The 26303-nt window shown below is 34.4% G+C and overlaps 1 protein-coding gene across 2 annotated transcripts in view; it reads left to right on the top strand.

Annotated features, from left to right (window-relative positions):
- The first annotated feature begins 15264 nt into the window (after positions 1-15264).
- The window catches only part of HIT1 (Membrane trafficking VPS53 family protein), a 50579-nt gene continuing 39540 nt past the window's right edge, over positions 15265-26303 (top strand). The window contains exons 1-9 of one of the 2 annotated variants that reach the window (XM_086420326.1): positions 15265-15399; positions 16477-16569; positions 17166-17260; positions 19504-19560; positions 19992-20142; positions 20525-20595; positions 22174-22298; positions 23736-23896; positions 24009-24150. In XM_086420326.1, coding sequence (XP_086276452.1) covers positions 16521-16569; positions 17166-17260; positions 19504-19560; positions 19992-20142; positions 20525-20595; positions 22174-22298; positions 23736-23896; positions 24009-24150 — 851 coding nt within the window. In that variant the 5' untranslated portion in view covers positions 15265-15399; positions 16477-16520. Of the gene's footprint in view, positions 15400-16476; positions 16570-17165; positions 17261-19503; positions 19561-19991; positions 20143-20524; positions 20596-22173; positions 22299-23735; positions 23897-24008; positions 24151-26303 lie in introns of those variants that run through there. The other variant, XM_086420327.1, reaches the window with a different exon arrangement.

The raw sequence follows: 26303 nt of genomic DNA, 5'->3' as shown, positions 1-26303 counted from the left end.
GACACACATTTTAGTCTATCCATGTCATGGGCACGGACCAGAATGAAATCCAGTTTCTGGAATTTCACAGAACTGTTTCTTTTTGCCCCTGTTTTCAATATTCCCTCACTGTTTTTTGATCTTTTGGCTCACTTCTTTTTTTTTATTTTTTTTGTTTTGAGCATGATGCGACATGAATTTCTTCCCTTTTACCTAAGGGGAGATAAAAGAGAACAAAATAAACCTACAATCTAATTGCCTCCTTTGGGCTTACAACTTGGGCTTCGAGGCCCGACCACAATAATCACATACAACATTGCTTTGGGGGTCAATGTAACGTTAAATTTGTGTCCTAACTCATCTAGCCGGGCACATGCATGGGTTTAATAGGTGGTTTCAAGGGTACCCAATCTTCAAACCTCGGTGCATACCGAAGTACACACGTCGTTGGTTGGTGATCGGGTTTAATGTGTTCATTCCCGACACTTGAAATAACGATCTCAAGCCGTGGAACTACTAAGCATCGGGGCTTATGTATAGTGAGGGTGGGGTGGCTTGGAAGTGGGGCTATGCTCGCAAGTGCACATGTGCATTTTCATTCATTATTTTTCATCGACCCCTTACAAATATCATAAACAAGAGTGTAAGTAAATATTACAATTGTGGACATAAGAATGACATCAAAAGCAAAATAAAATACACACAACAAAAAGAAACAACATTAGAAAACTAAAAATCTATTTTTTTTTCAAATGATCGAGTTACTCGCGAGGGATGAGCCTAAAGTCCCCAGTGGAGTCGCCAGCTGTAGCTACGTGGTTTTCATCATTACGATGACCACATATACTACGATTTGGAGTCGCCACTATTCAAATTGTGAATGGGTGTGAATGGTCACCCGGTGCTCATTTTCAAAAAATTGCCATTTTTTAGCGTTAGTGACTCGCAACGGATAGGGAACTAATCCAACCTAGAGATTCGGGCAAGCGGCTCGGTTGGAGAAAAGGGAAGGTGTTAGGCACCCTTTTCTCCCCGTCAAATGACGGTAACCTCTATACAACTTGGTTGTTTTGATTTTGACAAAATATTAGAAAATAGAGTGCCACGTGGAAGTGCTTGTACCCTTGATAGGAACTCATTTTCGACTTGATCATAGGGTCATTTCATTGATGGAAATGACCCTTATGAACATTTAGCCTAGGGGTCAAATCATTAAAAAGGTAAAATAAAATAGAAGAGGGGGATGTTAGGAGAGGGAAAAGGAGAAGGTTAGAGAGAGAGAGGGAAAGGGGAAGTTTAGAACCCACCTTAAAGCTTCTTTCCTCTTCTTTCTTCTTCTTCTAAATCTTCTTAGGTCTTTAGTGAAGTATGTGAGTGAAGTTACCTTTTAGAGGGTGGTATGAGAGAGTAGTAGAGTAGAAGAGGGGCGAGTAGATTTTTTTCTAAGGAGACTTGGTAACCTTGGTAATACTTGGTCACCCTTTTTGGGAGGAAGGGAGGGGTATTTATAGGAGTTGGGAGGAGGTTTGGGGTATAATGGGGTCAAATTTTGAAATGAGTGATAATGGTATGGGTTTTAGAGATGAAAGGTTTGAAATTTGGAATACAAGTGAGGGTATTTGTGTAAAGGATGAAAATGGGTGAGGTTTTGACCCAAATGGTTTGGATCCTACCCAAATCCATTTGGGTAGAGTGTTTGGTAGGGTGAGATGAGTGATGGTTGATGGGAGGAGTGGCGGTGTAAGAGGGTTGTTTAGAGAATGAGTGTTAGGTTGGTTGATGATATGAAGTGTGTAGATTTAGGGGAATGGGTTGTGTAAGAGGTTGTTAAATTGGTTTTTGGGAGGAGAGAGAGGATGATGCCATGTGGCATTTGTGATGAGAGAATGAAGTGATGAGATTGGTTGATTGATTGATGGTGGTTGTTTGATTAGAGAGAAGGGTGTGGGTCAGTTGATTGATGATGAAGAAGGTATGGGTGGGGGTGATTTTGTGGGAGTGTTTTAAGGAAAATGATGGGTGTAGATATGGGTTGTGATTTGGGTGGTTGTTGATGTTAGAGAGTGATTGTGTGTTAGTGTATGTTGAGTATGGGTTGTGATGTTGGTGGTTAGAGAATAAGGATAGGTTAGGTTAGGGTAGGGTATGGGTTGAGGTGATTTTGGAGAGAGATGATGTGGGTTAGATGTTGAACACGTGTGGGATGGGTCATAACCCTTCTTGTGGGTCCCTTAGACCATTAGGAGGTCTTAGGGCCTTGGTTCAATCCAAAATGCCATTTTTAAATGTTTCGGGCATCAGAGGCCCGTTGGCCTATTTTGTCGAAAATCGGTATTTTGAGTGGATCGAGGTAGAAGGGAGATAGCCGAATCCTTTTGGTGGACCTACTAACCCATTGAGAGGTGTTAGAGGCTTGGATTTTGACAAAAATGTCATGTTTCGATGATTCGGGCCATCGAGGCCCGTTGGCTAATTCTTTATTGGAGCATTGCTATTTTTGGGCCCTTTCGAGTGAGGGCCCGTTCAAAGCGAGGTGTCTACACTACTTTTAAATGGTAAATCATCTATTAATATCACAAAAGAAAGGAAAATTATAGAATACAAACACAACGGTATAGTCGATAAGAGAACAGATGAACACACTGATATAATCGCCTCGATTATGGCAATTCGATATTCCATACTTCAAATCTAACATGGAATCCCATCGTTATAATCTGATTTTGTGGCATGTCTAGCATACCACAGTTGGATGATTATTTATCTAGCTTTGACTAATCATTGACCAAGAACCCAATACTGAGTTTATCTAACAGTAAGGTGGACCATTCATCTAACAGTAAGGTTGATCGTTTGACGACTACAGACTAATAGTGATCACTAACTAGCAGAGGAGATCCCTTGTGTCGAAGCTTATCAAGAGGTAATACATACAAACCCCGACTACCTCTACACTATACAGAGATCGCTTTTACAGACAAAGTTTCCTAGGAAAAAAGAATAGAAATTATTGAATCTCACAAGTTATACCACGTTTTAAAGAATCTCATACTATCAAAGAGCATAGATTGACCCGTCACTTCTAGAAATATAATAACGCATTACTCTTTCTAGGTTTTCTACAATCCTTTACTAGTAAACAAAATAATTTTTATTTTGTAATATATATACTAGTTTCTTTTTATCGAAAATACAAGTAAGGTTCGATAGTACTCTCCAGTGACATCTATCACTCCATCCATCCATCTTTCATATCTCACGTGATCATGGGAAGGTGAGACATACATCCATCTATCTATCTATCATGTCTTACGTGGCATGGCCACTGTATAAGATTGGAGGCATTGTCCCATCAATTAGTCGAAAATATATATTTTCTATATCTATCCATTAATCAATTAGTCAATTCATTGTCTAGCTTCCTACATATCTATCAAAATATTTTTGCTTTTAAAGTTATTCAAGATCCATAGAGCATAAAAAGACTCGAAAAAATACGATAAAATCATAAGACGTAAATTTTGAAAAAATTGTTAAAATTTGACTAAGTGTTAAAAAAGTGATTTTTCAAAATTGTTTAAATTGAAAATGATTATTTTGTAAATGGAAGCTCTCGATAACATGGAAAATTCCATGTAAATTTTATAACCTCATTCAAGGGAATAATAAAGATATCGAATTTTTAAAAAACGTCGTAATTTATATTTTATTCTTTAAACCAAAAATAAAATTTTGATACGATGAGATTTGAATTTTAGAACCATTTCCAAAGTTTTCAAATTGGGGTAAAACTTTAATTTTATTAAAGAACTTAAAGTAAATGAAAAGTAAAAAAATTAAATATAAAGCTGAAAAAATAATTGGAATACATAGTGAGCAAACAATGTTGACAGTGGTAGAAAGCTATTTCTGACGGTACCACTGCCTGTATGTTTGGCAGTGCCATTGTTAGTGTAAAATTTGGCGATGGTAGAAATTGATTTCTAGAGGTAACAAAAATGGTGTCACCGCTAGACACAAACCAGAACTCTATTTCTTCAACATTCATCGTATTTTTATCTTAAATTCAAACAAAATCTCCACAAATACAATTTAGATCATAGATATACAAGCAACACCATACAAATCGATGTGATCAAATCATGAATTTGAAAAATACATCATATGAAACAAATAACAATTTTGATTCAATTCTCCAAAATATACGAAATTAACGAAGTAATCGAGAATTGAAAAAAACAACAGTGTCAAAGATTTCAATGGATTTTCTATGAAAATTTCATATAACTAGAGGGTAGAAGGGAATACATCCTACCTCGGATCGTTTTCGATGGCTGATCGAAGGTGAAGAAGCGGCATGAAAATCGAGATTGGGTGATCTTGGGTGTGAAACGATCTATAGCTGCAAAGACCTTGATGATGACACTCTCTTTCCTTTCCACGATAGATGGCGAATCTTCCTCTACGAAGATAAAAGTCCAAGTGGAATGTGTCGAAATCCATTCGTTAATTTTTTTATGAAAAATGGGACAAAAGAAAAATAAATGAAGATCAAGGACCGTGAAAATGTAGAGCTTGTCGACGCCGACAACTTTCTCTTCTTTGTCAAGGCTCAACAATATCTCGTTCACGATGGATCTTAAGGCGAAGAGGATTGAAACCCTTGGTGGTTTGATTGATTGGGTTTTGGTTAGTTTAGAGATAAGAGAATGAAATAAAAGAAACTTAAGTTTCTTTTACATAAAGACTTGAGGGGCAAAGTTGGTATTTTCTCATTTATTTTTATTTTGATGATAACTCGATTTTCTAGACTCGAAAATTGACGAATAAATACTCCATTCTTTATAATTTTTTGTTACGGACCTAATATTGCAATTAATTTTTATTAATTCTTATTCTAACAAAAATTCATCTTCTTAGGTCTCACCTGACATGGAAATCAATGATTTTGTAACATTTTCGTCCAAATTCAAATTTGAGCATGCTTCCAAGTTAAAGTATATTTTCGACCATTTTGAATCCAATGATGAAATTAGATTTTAATAAAAAATGACATAACAAAATTCAAGTATTTTATCCTAAGTCCCTCTTTCAACATTTTCTCAAAATTTCACTATTTAATTTTCTCGAGATACAAATTAAAAATTCATGATAATATAGAATAATAAGGATAAGTTAGTTGCCATCCATGAACATCAATCTTTGATGTTGGTGGAACTAAACATTTTGGGAAAAGTTTCAAGATGCACATGAGAAGAATATATTGATGTTTCACATGTGCATCAACTTTGATGTTCATTGAATCCTCCAATAGTAAACCTGGTAAGAGTATACAAGACAAAATTGGTAGGTGTCAATCTGATAAGATGAAATTCCCTCAAACTTGACTAGTCGGATCAAATTTAATTTTGGTTTTTGCCCAATTGATATAATAAGTCAATTGAAATTGAGCAATTGATGACTTTACCAAGTAATGGGGATTCAGTCTGAATCCAATTTTTCACTTGATGACCCGATCGAGTCGAGGAACACAATTTTATTAGACATAAACTCACTCAAGAAAATGAATTTCATCGAATTGAGTAAAATTTATTATTTGGGAACTCAACTGAGTCAGTAGACTCTGTCGATTCAAAGAATTGAATTTATTAATTATGAACTCAATGAGTCAAGGGACTCCAATAAATAAAGCTATTAAGTTTATAGTTCAAAGATTTGATCGAGTCAAAGGGACTTCGTCAAATAATTAAGAATTCGTCTGAGTCAAAGAACTTAATGGATTAAGTCCAATTCAATTATGACACATCGAATAATATGGCGTAAGTAAGGGTCCATTTTAGAGGGGCAATTTTTTAATGGACAACCAATCCCAACTCATCGAGTCGAGTGAGTTTGATTTGTGAGATCAATTTATAAAACGATTTGGTCAAATTATGTTACTATAAGCAAGGACACAAATCGATAACAATAGATTGAGAATACATTGCCTTGTTGATTTATAATATTGTTATTGCTTTTGTTTATATGACTTAAGAGTTATAGGTTGCAGAAAACTTAACGCTACACCCGACTCATTTGGGAAATCAAGTTTACATCCTAAGTCGGGCGTGCAAGACCACTTAACACAACATCCAACTCATTTAAGGAGTCTGGTCCACATCCTAAGTCGGTTTTGCAAGACCACTTAGCTCTACACCCGACTCATTCGGGGAGTCTGGTCTACATCTTAAGTTGGTCGTACGGACCACTTAGTGCAACACCCGATCTATTCGGGGAGTCCAATTCACATATTAAGTCGATCATACGGGACCACTTAACATCACACCCGATTCATTAGGGGAGTCTAGTCCACATCTTAAGTCGGTCATGCAGGACCACTTAATGTCACACCTAACTTATTTAAGGAATCTAATCTATATCCTAAGTCGATCATGCAGGACTACTTAGCGCAAAAATCCATGGTATAGGGTCATTTTATAATAAAATCCTTAGCTCATAAGGGAAGTCAAGTCCGATCGTACATGGTCGATTTACAGCAAAAACATTGATTTTGTAGACACCTCATTTTACGATCGCTCCATTCAACAACTCCTCATCCGGTTGTTGTGTATCTCTAATAATGAATACATAATACATGCAAAAAGTGAAAGCTTTCGAGAGACCCTTTCCTATTTTCTTTCCTAGTCCCTAAAATTTTTATTGTTTCTATTACATTCTTTATCTTCTCGGACCGCTTAACTTAGAAATTACACACACTTAGGATCATTGTCATTTTATACTCGACTTAACAAGTATGTATGCTTAGGATCGTTGCGTATTTCAATGACTTAGAGACCTCACAACGCTAGAAAAATGAGACATTGAAACTTAGAAAGAATCATATTACAACCCAAAAGAAATTGTTTGTCAAATTTTACATAAATTAACAAAATGATGAAAATGCCCCTCGTGAGTCCTACATCTCCAAAACATCTTGAAAGTACTGTTATTATTCTCTGAATGAGATTTTAAGTTTAACGATACTAAAATCAGTAAAAACGGATAAATTTATGAAGAATTGGAAAACTAACCAAAATACCTCTAATGTTTAACTCTTAAAAATCTCAATTCCTAAAAAAACATAAATTTTGAGACAAAAAATAAATCTTTCAATAATACTCGCACAAAAAATCAATTAAAGTTAAAGACCCCCATATTTAAAAAGACAACAAAATTTCACATGATATAATAGGAAAACCTCACATGAAATAACGAATTTTTTAGTATGAAATGACGAAAAATGATCACATAAAATAACGATTTTCAGTACATAGAATGACACTCTCGAATTACGTGAAGTGATAAAGAATTTCTCACATAAACTGATGGAATAATCGAAAAAATCAAAATTTTCACTTGAAATAAAAAAAATCTTAAAAAATTTAAAATTAGGTATTGAATTTTTTTCAGTAAAAATTAAAATTCTATTTAATATACCCCAATTAAAATGGAATGTTAAAATAAAAAAAATCAAGTCAATTAATTGAGACTAATGCAAAATTTAAAATAACAAATCAATCAATCATAACCCGTGAATTTAATTTTAACCAATAAATTATAAACCTTGATTAATATTTTTTTTCGACCAATCGATGATCATTAAAATCATCTGATCAATTAATAAATCTGAAACTTTAATCAAATTAAAATTAATTTGTCAATCAAGATGAAATTTAAATCGCTCAATCTTCACTTAATCAACTTTAATTAATATATCAACTTGAAAAAAAATTTAATTTTCAAATGGACTAATCAAAATAAAAGAGGAGATTTGTTACTATACACGTGAGATGCATGGGATCAATACCTATGTATTTCTAATAAAAGAGGATCTCACACAGTTACACTAGTTTGACTGAAACGCGACATAGAATAGATTTCCCATAAAGACTTAATCTCATCCTATTTGGTTGGTTCAGTCAAGCAGAGAAAGAGAGACAAAGAAAAAGACAAAGAAAGTTTATCTCAAACTGTAATTCCTCTCCTCCTTTATAAAATCAAGGCTTCTTGAAATAAAAAAAATAAAATCTTAGAGCAAGAGATCTGAAAAGGGAGAAGAAAAAATGAGGGCACGAACCTACAATAGCCTCTCCAAGATCTTTCTTCCTTAATCACCCTTCCCTGATTTTCATCCATACTAGTAGCATCGTTATCATTGTCTTCGTTCTATCAATACTCTCATTCGTTCCATTGTAATAGCACCTCTAATGTAATAGAAACTTTCATTCACCATCTTCATCTCCCTCACAATAGCCGCTTCTTTAATGTCCCACCTCCATCTTCTTCGTTTCTTTTTCACCATACCTTCACCTCCATCATCCACTCCATCCTCAGCACCATTGACGTCCTCATATTTTTCCACCTTCATCATCATTTATCACTTCAATTTATGCAACCAACAACTACCATCCTCCTCTTTTGTCTTCTTTGATGATGTACCTCCATTAAAATCAGCATTATTTCTTCCTTCTTTTCTAGCCCCAACAACTCAACGTTGTTCATCCTCACACCATCTTCTTCATCTTTGTTTCAATCCTCAAAATCCCTTATTCATTCATAATTTTCTCTCTCAGTTCATCTTTTTCTCTACCTGTTTATCCCCTTCTCAAGCATGCTCCCATATAACAATTTTTTTACACTTTTTCTTCAAGATTTATCTACTTCTAAAGCTCTCAAATAGGTTATTCTTATTGGTCAAGAAAAAAAAATCATAAGTGGTGACTTTAATAACGGAAGTTATCGACTTCATCATCAAATATTCTCCTATATCTCTAAAGGAACTTCCATAGTTACCATACACACAATGCTTTTAAAATCAATTTCTGCTGATCATACAAGTTGTAGGTCGAAGGATATATCTGAATATTGGAACAAGTCTTCTATATAGCTAATTTGGGAAGTTAGCAACTTGACCCAAAGTAAAAGCTCATTGGATTTATCATTCTGAAAATGGTCGTCGATTTTATCAGACAATTCTTCATATTTTTATAGGCTCGGATTAGTACAGGCATGTGTCATAATTTACTTATAAGTTTCAAATAGATGTTGTTGGTTTTTTCATTAACGTTTGAGTGTGGATTGATGAAAATCCAATCAATTTCGTTGGATCTGAATTAGTTTTCAAAAGAAAAAAAAATCATTATTGAGATATCTTTACCAAATAAACGATGGATTCTCCTTACATGTCACTATGATTAGGATTAGGCTCAATCAAATTTTAAACTTGTGGTGAGAATAGGAGAATAGTGGGCATTGCATCTTTATTTTCATATATATATATATGTATGCAACCCTTTGGTTTGTAGACTTCATGGTGGGCATTCAAGTTTTGTAGCACTTTTATTGCACAAGGTTTATGTTGTAATAAATCCTACATTATAAATTGGAGATTCAAGATTTTGAGATATTATTAAGTGATTTCAAATTAACTTGATCACATGGATAGTTCAGATTTGACTTAGCCATGGGTTCCATATCTTTATGGCATAGATCATGTTACGTTTGAAAAGTGATTCATGTAACTAATGCTGGTTCTGATCTCATATGACATATGATTGCTTGGGCACATATTTTGGAATGTTTATTTACGGTGATGAAGTTCAACAATGTGGGCCCTCATAACATTCTCTTTTAATCACGTTTTTCTTAGCACCTAACCTTTTGAAATATTCTCGAATCAATTAGATAGGGTATAATAAGATTTGGCTAAAGAAATGTAATTTTCTAGAGCTTTAGGATTTGATTAGTCACAAGAATTTAAAGTGGCCTTGATGATGGTAGATTATCATAGTGAGGCTTGAACTAAATTGTCAATTTTTATATTTGTGAAATTCAAGTCAATTGGAATTATTTATGGCCTATAGTGGATATTGCGATAAATTCTTTTTTTTGCAATTCATATTGATAAGTATTTAATCCATTTGATAAAATTTTGCCACGTGAACCCTTGAAAGGTTGGTTTTCAAATTAAATCATCATTTTCCTTCATCTTTCGAAATATTTCACATTATTGGGAAAATATATTGAAAAATCATGATTTCAAAGATCCAAACCATCAAATTCAATAGTCAACATGTGCATACTATGATAATGATGATGGTGGGACCCTAGGATAGCTTTGCATACTTTTGTTGTATTCGTTCCCCTTTAACCTTAGGATAGTTTTAGATGTAGTAAAGACCAATCATTTCGATCGAGCGGGTTTGGTGCCTAACACTTTTTGAAACTCGTAACTCGACCCCTTATCCTAATTTCTTACTCGTAGACCGATCATGATCTATTTTGGAGTTATCTATGGTTCCTAGACCTAAATTAGGTGACGACTCCTTATCTCTAAAAATCCTCCAATTTATTCATTATACTTTTTTTATTCTAAAAACTTTTTTTCGTGGCATTTTCAGGTTCATAAGGGGAGCCAAGTCTAACCATATGGGGTTGATTTGCAGCAAAATCCTTGGTTGATAAGGGGAATCAAGCCCGATCATATGGCGTTAGTTTATAACAAAAGTCTTGGTTCATAAGGAGAGGCAAAACCCAATTGTATGAGGTCAATTTATAACAAAAGCCTTGGATCATAAGAAGAGCCAAACCCAACTGTATGGAATTGATTTACAACAAAAGTCTTGGCTTATAAGGGAAGTCAAGCCCGACTATAGATACGTGGTTCTCGATTACGATGGCCACATCTACTAAGATTTGGAGTTGCTACCATTCATATTGTAAGAGGGTGTGAATGGTCACCCGATGCACATTTTTTGAAAAGTGTGTCGTTTTGGCACGTAGGAACTCTCAATAGATAAAGTACCGATCAACCTTGAGATCGGGGTAAGTAGCTCGGTTGGAGAAAAGAAAAGGTGTTAGGCACCTTTTACTCCCCACTATGTGGTGGTAACCTCAACTCAACTCGATCATTTTTAATTGAAAATGCAAAATAAAAGTAAAGTGCAACGTGTCGATATCTTGTACCCTTAGTAGGGATTTGCTTTTAGCTTGATTGTAGAATCATCCCATTGAAGGAGATGATCCTTTGAATCATTTGCCTTGGGAGCTAAGTATGATATGAAAAATATTGGCTATGGTTATGGACTCATTCTCATGAGTTGAGAAGAACTCGAACACCAATTGCCTCAAAACAATTGAGGGATTAAAATCAATTTTGTTTTCAAAATGGATTACAACCCTTATACTTTCAACCAGACCAAAGTCCGATCTACCGAAGATAAGGGAGGGGGATCATTGCATCTTAAGTCCTTCTAAAATAAAAATAAAGAGAGGAGGGGGATAATAGAAGAGGAAGGTGGAAAGGGTAGAGAGAGAGAGAGAGAGATAGGGGGGATTGCCTTGAACCCACCTTGAAGCTTCTCTTTTCTTCTTCTTCTATGTTTTCTTGAATCCTTAGTGATTTAGGAAAATGTCAATTTTTTCTTGTGTAATTGAAAGAGTATAGAAGAGATGATGAGATAATTGGATTGATTATGTATTTTTGTGAGACTTGGTAAATGAGAATTGGTAAGATTTTTGTGATGAGAATTAGGTAACCATTTTTAGGAGAGGAAAGGGGTATTTATAGGTGTTGGAAAAATATTTTGGGGATATAATGGGGTAAAGTGTGGGAGAATAGAGAATGGCACATGTTTTAAAGGTGGGGGGTATGAAATTAGGAGTTCGGAGAGGGGTAATTATGTAATGAAAGTAAATGGGTTGTGTTTTGATCCAAATGGTTTGGATATTATCCAAACCATTTTCGTGAAGTGTTTGGTGAGGTGAGATGATGGGTATTTAAGAAGGTGGTTGATTGATTAAGTGGTATTTGACTTAAGAGAATAGAGGGTGTAAGATGGTGGTTGAGTGTTTGGTGAGTTAAGGGGAGTGAGTTTTAATTAGATTTTGGGAGGGTGAGGGAGATAGTGATATGTGACAAGATGTGTGGAGATTAGAGGTTTAGATGAATTGATGAGAGATAATGAGTGTTTAATTTGAGAGGATGGGTGTAGGTTTAGGTTGTAGAGATGGGTTTATAGGAAATGATGATGGTAGATTAGGGGGAGGTATGATGATGGTAGGTTAGGAGGAGGTGTGGGTTGGAGGTGTCACTTTTCAATGACTTGAGCCCTTAAAGCCCGTTGGCCCATTTATTTGGAAAATCGATATTTTTGAGCCCTTTCGAGTAGGGATCCGTTCAAATTGAGGTGTCTACACCGAAGTATGGGGTCAATTTATAGTAAAAACCTTGGCTCATAAGGAGAGTCAAGCCCGATTGAATTTTGATCAATTTACATTGAGAATTTTTGGCTTATTAAGAAGTCAAGCCCAAGTATTGGGGGTTGGTATACTAGGAAAATCCTTGACTCATAAGGGGGATCCAAGCCTGACAAATTTGGGGTCGGTTTGTATCGAAAAGTCTTGGCTCACAAAAGGGAGCTAAGCCTATCGCTTTGGGGTCGATTTACATCGAGAAGTGTTAGCTCATTAAGGGGGTTAAGCCTGACCATTAATGGTCGATATATTACGAAAAGCCTTTGCTCATAAAAGGGAGTCAAGCCTAGTCGATTTACATTGAAAAGTCTTGGCTCATAAAGAGGAGTCAAGCCCAACCGATTTGGGGTTGGTTTACATCAAGAAGTCTTGGCTCATTAAGGGAGCCAAGCCCGATCGTTGGGGGTCGACATACTACAAAAAGTCTTGACTCATAAAGGGGAGCCAAGCCCAGTTGGTTTGGGGTCGATTTACATCAGCAGTTTTGGCTCATAAAGGGAACCAAAACTCGGTCGATTTGGGGTCGGTTTACATCAAGAAGTCTTGGCTCATTAATGGAGGAAAACTCGATCATTGGGGACCAGTATACAACAAAAATCCTACATTCGTGAGGTAACCAAACTTGATCGTAGGGGGTTGGGTCTTTGAAAATTTAAGCGTTGGTTCATCTGTTGGAATCAAGTCTGACCATTGGGGGTTGGTTCGTTTTGTTTTGTTTAGAACTTAGTTCGTAAAGGAACCAAATCCAAGCATTTGAGGTCAATTCATTTATTTTGTTCAAGACTTAGTTCATAAGGGAACTAAGCCAGACCATTGGGGATAAAATCTATTGGGTTAGAAGCTTTGGTTCATGGTGAAACCAATGTTGGCTGCTAAGGGTTGTAAAATAACTTTTTTATTACTACAAAAAAGATTATATGGATAATAAAAGAAAATGACAAAAAAAAAAGGAAAATGGAAAAGTTATTTATAAGGAAAAATACATCAAGGTATGCAACGAGATCAACGATTAAAATAATATTGAAAATCAAGGCAATCATACTCATCATGCTTTCGAAGGTGAAATGGTCGAATGACGCGTGACATGAACATTACTGAACGAACCTTAGATTTTGTAATGAGAATTCAAGGGGAGACGTGGTCTAGTAGTGAAAGGCTACGTGTCACATGGTATCATTCATTTATTCTTGGGCGCTTGGACTAAAAGTCCAAATCTCTGAGAGGGAATATTGTGGAGGATATTTTTCGCTAGGTACCAATGGGTGACATGTGGAACCTAGGAATTCGAGGTTAGACATGGAGATTTGAGTCAACTGATCTAAGGACAAGCTCAGTGGCAAACTAACCATGAGTTTGGGTCTCGGTTGATGGGGGGAATATTGGGTTAAGATTACGTGGTAGAATTGCTTAATCAACTCAAATCCAAACAAAATCAAGGATTGGGCGTGGCTAAATGTAATTGGAATCTTTATTAAAAGAAAATCTCAAAAAGGCAGGGTTGAATAAGGAAAGGATATCGATCAGGTACATTCCTAATCAAGGTCAACTTACTAAAATGGATAATGACAAAATTGGAAAGATGATCAAAAGGGATTCTAGGGTTTTACCTTTATAAATGCATGGAAAGAGGCACTAAAAGGTATGAAATTTCCCATTCTAAACTCTACATTATTTTCTTTTGTACTAAGGTTCTAAATTGGGCGTTGGAGAAGTGCTGTTGTAGGCACAACTAAGAACACAGGAGGAATAAATTGATCAATCAATGATGATCTCGAGGTAGTGCAAGTTTTTGCATCTACACACACCTTGACAAAGTGTCTTGAAATCAAAAGAGAAAAATAATGGTTTTCTGTGTTTCTCTTTGTAAAAATGTGGAGATCCTCAGGTTTCTATGTGGGTTTATCTTGTGAGGAAAAAAAGAGGGGGGGGGGTAAAATTGTGGCGAGTTCGAAGAACCCGAAATCCCTAAAGAAGAAGGTAGTTCGTAAACCTCAAAATCCATGTGTCTACAGTTACTAAGGTTCGAATGTTTAAGGAGATATAATATCAAAACTATTTTTTTTTTCTTTTAAAGAAGATAGAGTCCAAGGAGTATGCCACCCAGTTTGAAAAATAGGGGCATTTCAAATATTCATCAAAATGGAGGCCCATATTGCAATGTGCATAAATCACACTTTCAGGTAGGCCTCTCTCTCTCCCTTTTTTTTTTTTTATATACTATTATTTAATAATAATATTTGCTAGATTTAAGATTTTAGATGAGTTGTTGATGAGCCTAAACAACTCTTGAAGTTGTTTGAATATGTTATAATGCTTTGTAATGTTGAGATAATAACTTGAGCCAAGGTTTTGTTGTGTTTGAATGTGTGTTTTAAAAAGAAATTGGCATGTAATAAGCAAAGTTGGGAGTGCCAATAACAATTCTCTCTCTTTCTCTCCCTCTTTTTAGAGTTGCTATTGGCACCTCAACTTTTATTTATTAAAATTAAAATAGATAAGGTGTATCTCCATTTTGTGCATTGAATATGACTAAATTCCGAGTTAGGTACATGCATACGTCATTATTATAACCTATGAACTTGGAAGTTCGTCATTTTTAATATCTATAAATTTACAGTTATATCAACAAATTCATTGATTATAAAAGTGATGAATTCATTCGAAATGCATGTTTTTGGGAAATAAAATGAATAGTGTATCGAAACCGAAATTTGGACATAAGTTGAGCATGTTTTGGGAGAAATCCCAAAAAGATAAGTAAATGGTTAGAATAAAGAAAAGTTGAACTGCCAATAGAAAATCTCTTTTTTGTTTAGATTTCTATTTGTTAGATTTAGAATAATATTTGAGCCTAATCCTAATTGTAAAAATTGTTTGTATGTGGTAAAATGCTGAGGTAATATTGACTTTGAAACAAATTTTTGTAATGTTTGAATGGTGTGTTTTAATACTTAATTAGGGTGTAACAAATGGTTTAAGAAAATGGGATGTAATAAGTAAACGTTGGGTGCCAATAATAGCACTATCATTTTTCTTCGCTGATTTTAAGAGAAGTTGCTCATTAGTCTCTTGGCTTCACTCTCAAGAATCAACGGCGGTGGCGATATTCTCCAATGAACCAGTCAGGTAATCCTCCATTTTCTCTTCTCTCACACACATCTTCAGCCTCGAGGCAAAAAAACCCTAGATTTGTCTTCTCCTTCTCTCAGATCTTCAACCTCAATGCCAAAAAAAAAAAAACAAAAAATCATTGTTTTTTTCTACTCAAAACTTTATCATTCTATACTTGTCAAAAATCCCTATATTACATTGAGTTTTGAAAGTTGAAGATGAATGGTTTGAGAAAAAATCTAGGGTTTTTTTTTTTTTTTTTTCTTTTTTTTGACGCAGTTGAAGATGTTTTGAGTTGAAAAAAATCAAGATTTCTTTTGGGAAACGCAAGTGACATCGAAATTGAAATTAATTTTTGGAGACAATCCAATTGGAAAAGTTGCTTCCACCCTCTTCTGTAAGCTCAGATTCAAATCAACAATTTTGTTTATGAATTTTCATGATTTCATGGGTTTGAGGAAAAAAGAAAAATCAAACTTTTATTTTTATTTGAATCCAAATTGGATATCTGAAAAGTTTATCGGATATTGATTTTGAATATCTGTCAGATTTGGATACTGAATTTTCTTTTGGTATTCAAATTTGGATATGCCTATATCATGACGATTAGTATCTGTTGACAGAGTGCGTGTGTCTCCTATTCCGATCTCTCTCAGTCCTAACTACGCCGATTCCAATCTCTCTCAACTGAGAATGGTGGGTTGGATGGAGTTGAGAATGACTCATTTTAATGTCTTTGTAACAAACAGAAAGTTGTTCGTGGAATCTCTGTTCTTTTTTTTTTTTTTTTTGCAGAGATTTGAATTACTTTTTGTTTTAAAAAATAATGCTTAGTCTTTGTAAATTTTTTCGGATTGGGTAGCGGTTAAAATCCAAATCCTAATTTTTTTTTTCGCATTGGAATGGATCGGGTAGCAGTTAAAATCCAACTCCTTACCAGCCCTAGTGGTACCTTCTTTCATTTTAGTTCTGGGATCATTTGGAGATCTTGTAATTTTTGTTGAATGAGAGCTAAGCTAATCTCTTAACTCATTTTGACAAAGTAATATGATCTTCTTCCTTGTCTGATTTGTTTCTGAAATGTTGTTATAGGTTAACTGAGTAAAAACTAATACTTAGTTCTGGTTTCACAAGCAATGGACAAGTCCAATGCCTTGGAATACATCAACCAGATGTTCCCAACAGGTTAAGAGATTCTAACTTAAATTTGATATGGTTCTTTAGTTTATTTGTTCCCACTTTCCTCATTGTAAGATATCATAGGTTATGAGTTCTTTCATTTTTGGTTGAAGTAGCAATACAAGATTAAACATATGAATTCTTTTGTCTTAGGTATATGATGTCTGTAGATAGCCATGTTGAATTTTGATTCCCTTGCCTGTATTAATGAAAACTTTCCTCATCAAACCTCTGTCAGTTTGTTGGGTGTATCTTACATATGCATTATACTCAATGAGTGTGTATCTGTTTGTACTTGTACACAATGTTCATCATGAAAGGATGGCGTGCATGGATGTGAATTGTACACCTTATATATTCGTGGGTTTAATTTGAAACAATCTATGTGCAAACTGTTATTCAAATGTTCATGCATTTTCTTCCAACATACCTCCCTTTGAATTCTGATCAGTTGGTTGAATTTCTTGGTATTCAACGATTTTTTATGTGCCACTCGACATTTAATCTCTTGAACCTTGAGAATTATATGTTTACATACTGTTTCTCTAATCTATTTATCACTTCTCACTGAATTGATTTTGTGAAACATGGTCGATATCCAGAAGCATCCTTATCTGGTGTGGAGCCACTTATGCAAAAGATACAGGGTGAAATTCGGCGTGTGGATGCAGGAATATTGGCAGCTGTTCGCCAACAGGTATTGGCCTGTCTTTATTGCTCGTCCAGTTATGAGTCTTGTATGCTGTTATTCAGAAGTTTTGGAAATTGAAGTGCATCATCTTTCGCTACTCTCTAATTCCTATTCCTCCTTATATAGCTTTATTGCACTGGTGGTTTAATGTGGATATTGCTTTTATATTTTTTCTGCTGTGTTTCAATCTGAAGATTTTTGCACTGAAAGTTTGACCTGATTGGATGGCTTTCAAGCATCCAATTTATAGCATTTTTCTTGGATTATCATCATCATTGTTGTTGATTTGTCCTAAATTCCTAATTACTGGGGTTGGTAATATGAATGCTGTTTTTCCATTATACTAAATTGAGTTGTGCTGCAGTGACTTTAAAATTGACATCGTTTCACACTTTTCTGATGTGGAGGTGCACACAGAACCATATATGCTTTTCACTCGTATCTTGATGTTGTACACACATCCACGTCAGCAAAGTGTGAAACGATGTCAATTTTAAAGTCACTCCTGGATTTTCCTACTAAATTTTGACATATTTTCACAAAATATACCAAAATATTTCCATTTCCACAGATGTGAAACTAAATTTAGCTGATAATTTCTTTATATATATATGTCAGTGGAAACCACCATTCATTGTAAATTTTGACCAAGATAATCAAATTTTATATATAAAAATGTAATATTTCGGTGAAAATATTTAGATGAATGGTAAAGTTTAACTGAAATATTATTTTTTGAGTAAAAATATTAAAAAACTTCATAAAATTTTATAAATTACTTGTAGAAAGTACTTGTAACTTACACATAATAATAATAGTGATTAATAAAAAAATTTCACATAATATTCATTTATTAAATAATTGAATTATGGTTAGGTAGGTATGTATATAATCTTATTTTGTTGCATTTTAAACATATCAGTATGTTCATATAAGCACACACAATCATCCTAATAGGCACACCCGATCATGCTTATAACCACACACAATCATCCATGCTTTAATGAGAGAAATTCTATTTCCACACCAACTTTTACTTGCAACACACCAAAATCTTTTGAAATAAAACAGATGTTTACATATGGATTGGTTGTGTTATAAGTAAAATTTGGTGTGCTAATAGTAGCATTCTTTACTAAGTATAAACATTAGTAATTTCTTTATACGCTTTAAAAATAAAATATATAATAACATGTGAATGCAATAAATAAGTTAAAATTTTATTGAACAGAAAAATGTGGACAAGTAGGCCCCTATTTACAAAAACTTATCAAAAGAGGAAAAAAGAAAATGATCAACCCACTAGCTTACTTTCAAATTACAAATGCACTCCCATCTAACAACAAATCCTCAAAAAAGATACCCTTAAATTCTTTAAAGCCCTTTCCCCAGAAAATAGCAAGCCCAAAATAACATTTTCTTCATTTAAACACGTGTTTTACATATTAAGCTTTATGAGGTTAATGTGATATTATATTTTTATTTCCATATAGAGCAATATTATTTTTTCACTGTCAGGTTATTAACTACTTGCGTATAAGTGTATAAGAATGTTGTTTATCCTCATTCCTACATTCCATATGGCTGTTTATTGTATTTTGATGATTTAATGAATGTATCTTAATGCCTATTTTATCATTTCCTTTAGTTTCAATATTTCTATCATTTCCATAACATTTTCCAAATTTTTTATTAACACCGATTGAAATATTTCCATGAAATATTCCATTTCCAGGATGATTGAAATAGACACTGAAAACGAAATTTAATACCTTGTTTCCATTCATCTCTATCTTGCACAATTATCTTCAAGAAAGGCATCTTAATGGTTTTTTTCCCCTTCCTCGATCCACCTCATTTTCCGTTTTCCTCTTGCCATTTTAGAGGCTTTTTTACTTGCACCAAAGTGCACTACTACTCTCTTTTCCATCTTTGATAGTTGTAAATTCCTAAACCCTCTCAAGTAACTTTCCTTTATCTTGTTTTCTATTAAAACTATACTGATATCCTCGAGAGGTCAAAAAGAGTAAACAGATTTTGTGGTTATGATTTAAAAAAAAAAGTGTAAACAGAATTTTGTGGTTATGATCATTTGATATGTGTGATTTTTGACCTCGGATATATCTCACCATTGTAACTTCATATTATTATACTTATAGTTTAGAGGAATTGGTCCAGAAATCAGACACATACCTAGTCGATTTATAGCTTTCCTAGTGTTTTGATGGGTAAATATTTTTTACTTCCAGAGTAATTCAGGTACCAAAGCCAAGGAAGATCTTGTCGCGGCAACACATGCTGTTGAGGTTTGTTTATTAAACATGAACATTAAATGTAACTAATTTTTTGTTGATAAACAACAAATGCAGTGTTCTGCATTTTGCCCCAATTTTGAAGGCATAAATTATAATTTTGTTTACAACATTGTAGTGTGACTCAATGACTGGCATTGTTCAAAGTTTCGTACCATCTTGGAATGTTTATAGATTCCAGTTTCGGTCAAGACTAGAATGAAATATTGACCCTAAAAGTTTCTTGATCAAAACACTGAATGTTTCATCTCAAAAGGTTTGATCGAGAGAGTCTCAGTTTTTCTCTTGGGTGAAACATTGGCTCAAGGCGAGATTTTAAATCTTAGTGACTGGATCCAACTTATCACTGTGGTATGTATTAGATACTTGATGAGCATGATGAAGTTTCTTCCTTGTTTTGGAACTTTGTTTTATTTGCTGTATAGGAACTCATGCACAAGATCCGAGAGATAAAAACCAAGGCTGAGCAAAGCGAAACAATGGTTCAAGAAATTTGTCGTGACATAAAGAAGTTGGACTTTGCAAAGAAGCATATAACAACAACAATCACAGCTCTTCATCGTCTTACTATGCTAGGTTAGTCTTTTATTTGTAATCACTTCGTACAAGACACTTTCAATAACAAACAAATGTGTCTCTATATGTAATTGAATGGAGGAACAATTACAATGGCCATTTTGATATATTTGGATGATCTTGTTGAGTGTAGTGTGACTTAATGCACGTGGGTGTGGAAAGTGGGCTTGGGGGTGGGTGCATTTGTTCTGTTGGTCATGTAGATTTAAGCCAGTAGTGATTAAAGATTTGGGATCATTTTACACGTTCTCATTTCTCATGGTTCTAATATGAATATGAATAGAACATGCTTTTGGCATTTCAGCGATGATACAATTTAACTAAAGCTATTCTTGTGTACAAATTTGTGTTACTTGTAATACCTTTTTGTTTACAATGGCAGTATCGGCTGTTGAGCAACTTCAAGTAATGGCTTCAAAAAGGCAATATAAAGAGGCAGCAGCACAGTTGGAGGTATTTTAATGGTTATTAGAATGTAAACGTACGACTTATGTGTCACTATTAGGGACTATCAAAGCTACAGTTTTTGTATAAACATAAACAACTTATATTTGTTTTAAATTTGAAGTCCAAGGCTTCTTTTGTTAGCTTCCCCCACCCCCTGCTCTCTGAAGAAAAAACCGAAGAAAAAAAAACTTTTTAAGTTATTTATTTTCTATAAGAAAATCATATAATGATCATAAGGATGACTCGAGTTGCAACTGAAACAAAGAAGGCCACTTTAGTGGCACATACCTTGTTTAATGGCACTATATTATTAACACATTAACATTAGCAGTTCAGTATTTTTTTTTTTTAAATTTCAATTATCCATAAAGGTGGAGAGACTAGTTAGGAAATGATTAGTGCTGGGTAGCTAAAGTATAGATGCACCTCTGAAGTATTATGTGACAGCTATTCTACGAAACAGCACTTTCACTTAATGTGCATTGTAGAGATGATTATGTTGAGAAGGATGGGCTGTGGGACTAGGATAGTCAAAAAGAGATAAACTAATCGAATGGAAATTGAGATGGAAGATTTATAATTGTACCAATGAAAAGGAGCACTTTGATGCAAGTTGAGGACTCTAACAAGGCAATAAGAAAGTTGAAAATGTTGTGGATTGAAGTAACAAGAAAAAAATCTGAAGAAACATGCCGTAACCGAAGATATAAATCTACATAGAATTGAATAATGAAGTATGGTTCATGTTTGCCACCATATTATTTGGGATAAGATGCGATGATCATAATGATCAAGAAAGATCAAGGAAAAATGCAAGTAGTCTGTCTATAAATTGGGGATATTGGGAGAGAATCTTTCAAGTTATATTTTATCTTTTTAGAATTTGATAGTTACTTTTGACTTTACAGCACTCACAACTGTTTCTTTTGTTAAATTTTTTTAATCATTGAATTATTGTACAGGCTGTTGACTTGTTGGATATTTTAGCTCTACTTCACAAGTGTCAAACACAAGACACTTGTTTTGTGTCCTTGTTAGATTGTTCATGTTACCCCACTGCTGAACCAAATTAGCCATATCATATAAGAAACTTCTTTGAGCTGACTTGGTGTTTGATTACGTTTTCCATATTATTGTGTAATATATTATATTTTCTTTTGATTTTAGCACAGTTCCGTGGTGTAGGAAGTTTTTTTTTTTTTTTTGGTATTTATCAAAAAAAGAAAAGTAATTGGAAAAAAGCAATGGTAAAGGGAGTGAACAAGAAAAATACATAAATACTAAAGATCATTTATTAGGTTTTCATTCCACATCTATGTCAAACATGTGGCATGCTACTTTTCTGAGGAATGGTATACCCATTAGTATGTCCGTTGAGAAGAGGGAATTGTTTAAATCTTCACAATCTTCTTTGCCTTTTTTTTTATTTTTGTATTCATTATGGCCTGAACTATTCTCAGTTCTCTGACTTTCTCTGTTTTAATTTAAGGTTTTTTTGAAACTAATGTCACATTGTTGGAAAATATGTGTATCATGTGTGGTTCTTATGGTTACTGAATATTGATCAAAATTTATTCTTTCTAGGCTGTAAATCAATTATGCAGTCATTTTGAAGCCTATAGGGATGTTCCGAAGATTACTGAACTCAGAGAGAAGTTCAAGAACATCAAACAAATACTCAAGTCTCATGTATTTTCAGATTTCTCAAGGTATTTTAATGAGAAATTTGACGCACTACTATTTTCCCATATCCACTGCTCGTGTATTTCATTCCATACATATCGTGCTAATGATGTAGTTAATATATTTTTTCTGTTATCTATTTGTTTGATTTAGCTAGGATAAGGTATATAATGATGATGAAAGTTATGATATGCATTTCTATTTTTTTTTAAGGTTTCTCATTCAATAATCTTGGATGAGTCATTTTTATATGCGATTTATACATCATGATAGCTTAGTTTCTATCCATACAAACTTTATAAATTTAAACTGGTATTTGATATATATATATTCATTTTTTTTATGGTAAATACTTCAAAATTGACTTTTGTGTGCGTGTGGGTGGGGGTGGGGGGGGGGGGGGGTTGGGAGTCATGATATAGAAAAAAATGGACTTAAAGATCCTTTCCATAAGACTTGGAAAAAGGATTTTGGGAAAGAGATTGTTGAAATACGTCCTAAAATTATGAAGTTGTAACAAAAGCATTTGCCCCAGAGTGAAAAGAGATTTCTCGAGAAATAGTGTTCGAGACACCTCTCTACTACTTCAAAGCCATTTGAAGTGGGTGCTAATTCAAAAGTCTCAAATAACACTAAGGTTGTGGGAGAAATTGAGATCATTAATGGCATTTCTTGAAGGAAACATATCTTGAGGGTCTATTCTTGAGTCTTTGGTCAATGGAGCAGGATGATAATTACCATAGCAAACAAAGAGAGAGGAGGATCAGCCGTCAGGTGTGTACCTTTTAAAATAACATATATTCTAAGAAACCCCTTAAAGCGTTGGGCGCCTAAGTAGTCTAAGCGGCCGCTTCGCCTCTTAGGCCCCGCTTTTAACAGCCATGGTATTGGCACAAGTCCAAAGGGTTGGCTGAAGTTGGAGAGACCCTTCAAGGTAAAGGAGGTATTGGAAGCCATTAGAGGTATGGAAGGAGATGAAGCTCTGGGTTGGGATGGTTGCTCAATGGTTTTTATAAAAATTGCTGGGAGTTCTCTTATGCCAAAATTTACCGAAGTGAATTGGATGTTCCTAACCATTTGATCAATTACACACTTAACCTATCCAAAAAAACGAGAAGCAAATCTATCACATATTGTTGTGAAGTAAGAAGAAATTCGTGATTGACACACCATATGGTCTTTCTTTTGTGCCGGCATCATGACAATTTTCTGACTCATTTATCATTTAGACCCCTGATTTAAACTACTTCTAGGATTCATCATGCTACACAGAATCACATATGTGAGCAGTTTCTCAATAGGCACTTCAATTATACTGCCTAAAGGTATATCTTGCTTAGCAAAAAAAAAAAAAAAACGAAAGAAAATCCTTTTGCTTATATACCACTGTTTGTTCTTATCGTGTTGTAGGAGTTCTTAGTGAGAAAAATGTCTTTTACTATAAATGAATCTTGTTTTGGCAGCTTAGGTACTGGAAAAGAGACCGAGGAAACTCATTTATTGCAGCAGTTATCTGATGCTTGCCTAGTTGTTGATGCTTTGGAGCCATCTGTGAGGGAAGAGTTGGTAAAAAACTTTTGCAGCAGAGAACTTACTTCGTATCAACAGATTTTCGAAGGAGCTGGTTTGTGTGATAAATGTTTCTTTCCACATCTTAGTTTATCAATTGTTGTTAAGTGTGCATATCATTTTCTCTTATTGGCTTGATATTTATTGATCTCCTTGTACTGTATTAGAACTCGCAAAATTAGACAAAACCGAGCGGAGATATGCATGGATCAAGCGCCGTCTGCGAACAAATGAGGAGATCTGGAAAATTTTCCCCCCGTCATGGCATGTTGCATATTTGCTCTGTATCCAGTTTTGTAGGTTAACAAGGTTTGTCTCCAAATTCAAATTTGTTTATTTCTTAGATAATCTGAGTTGTCGGATTGTTTTGATGATTAAATTGTTTGCATGTAATTCAAACAATTAAAGCCACTTTAAATTCAAGGCGTCCATTATATTTATTACTGCTAGGAAACTTCACAAGTAATGCAAATTATTGGCAAACACTTCTAAAAAGGGAATGTAAGCATCCTGTGTGGTCTTTTTTCCGTTCGTTTATACAGTCTTCCTTGCCTTAATTTTCAGCGGCGACCATCTGGAATATGAAGGTTTCATTCTTTATTATTAGAGGATATCTTTCACCAAACTTTTGTCACATGTGCAATGAGAATTGCTAGTCGACGGATTCATATTCTTATTCATTGCTCAACAGAGTTTGGAAAAATAGCTACTTTGGAACAGATCATTAGTAGAGGATATCATTCATCAAACTTTTGTCATGTGCGCAACGTGAATGGGGAGTTGGTGGATTCATATTCTTATTCATTGCTCAGAAGATTTGGTCTTGTTTTATATCCTTGTTTGGATTGGTTGGTTGTTTTCCTTTATTTGTTCGGCCTTTGTTCCATTCTTTGTTGCTTGGGGCTTCTCATTTTCAGCTTCCAAAAGAATTTTATGGAACCTTTTCCCATTTGCAATTGGTTGGGGTCTTTGGAAGGAAAGGGACGCCTGTGTATTTGACGGAGAAGGAGCAATCAATTCATGAGTTGGTTTATTCGATTTTGGGTTTGTTGTTTTATGGGGTAAAGTCTTTGAGGAATTTAAGGGTTTTTTTGAAGATTTTCTGGTTAGGTGGGAGTGGTTTTGTAATTTAGTCTCTACGTAGTAGTTTTCCTTCATTGGGGATCTTCTAGTGGGTTGGTTGATGAGGACATTACGAGCATACCATTCAGAGTGTTCCAGAGGAGTAAATGATATCCAGAGGAGTCGTGGATGGACGGAGTGAGGATATGACATTTATGGACGAGCACCATTTCATGAATCCTTTTCATTGGGTCATCATATTTCATGTTTTTATTAAGTCTATGTCGAAGAGAGTCTATTTTAGTGTTTAGTAAGAGTATTTGGTGTATTTTCATGTTTTATTAGCCTATGATGTTAGTATAGGTGTTTAGGGTCAACTTGGTAACTTTATAATGATATTTTAAAGAGTTATCATAGGCTGAAAATTCAAGGGCAATAAAGTTACGGGATTGGGACATAGATGCTATTTTTGGTTTCTTTTATTTAAGTTGTTTAAGTTTTATTTACAACCATTGGATCTCATTATATTAGTTGGATGGTTGAAATTAGATTTACGGTTTAGAGAACATTATAAATACTTGTTTATTGCTGTAATTTTCTTCAACGATGAATAAAATTGAGATTGGAGCTATGATATTCCCATTAATAGTGTGGTGTAAAGCCATTTTGGAGTGGGTCGAAGGTAACATTTGTTTTCTCTATGAATTTTTCTATCAAGGTTGGTATTTACTATTTTCTTAACATCTTCTTTCTCATTTTCTTTCTTAAATTTCTGTTTTAAACATCTAAAACATCCATAAACCCTAGCCAATTCATTCTATAACCCTAAACCCCATCGATATTCCTTCATCCTTTGAAATGTAACCCTTGTACTCATAAAAACCCAACCTAATCCTTCCTTACTCGAACCGCATTGTTCCAAATTACCCAAAAATCTAATCACCTTCCGTTTTTTTAGCCTACAACATCTCCAAACCTTGTTAACTTGCTGCCCAACAAATCGGCACTACTTATTTGGATTTTTTTGCATTGAAATTGAGCCTAGAAATCGATTTTGAACATCTAATTGAAACTCTAGTTTAGTAGAAAACTTGTCTTCCATTGGAACCTATTGTTAGTACTTGAATAGTTATTACTGTGGGATTTTGACAAACTTTAGGACTGTTTTGATTATCGCTTGGATTCTCTTGCATATCCATGAATGTATGAGCTCATGATTTATACTTTTATTGCTTATGCTAATTTAGTTTGATCTCAGATTTATCATCCTAGGGTAACATTCACGGTCCTGCATCACTGGTCATCTCGATCTCCCTCATTATTTTCTCATTTATAAAATCTTTAACCTATAAAAAAAAAGCTAACATGGATGCTTTTATAGATTAAGGATAATATCTTAA

Source organism: Akebia trifoliata, chromosome 13 (genome assembly GCF_017979445.1).
Source record: "Akebia trifoliata isolate Shusen 1 chromosome 13, ASM1797944v1, whole genome shotgun sequence".
Taxonomy (NCBI): Eukaryota; Viridiplantae; Streptophyta; class Magnoliopsida; order Ranunculales; family Lardizabalaceae; genus Akebia; species Akebia trifoliata.
This window is presented reverse-complemented; position numbering and strand designations above follow the sequence as displayed.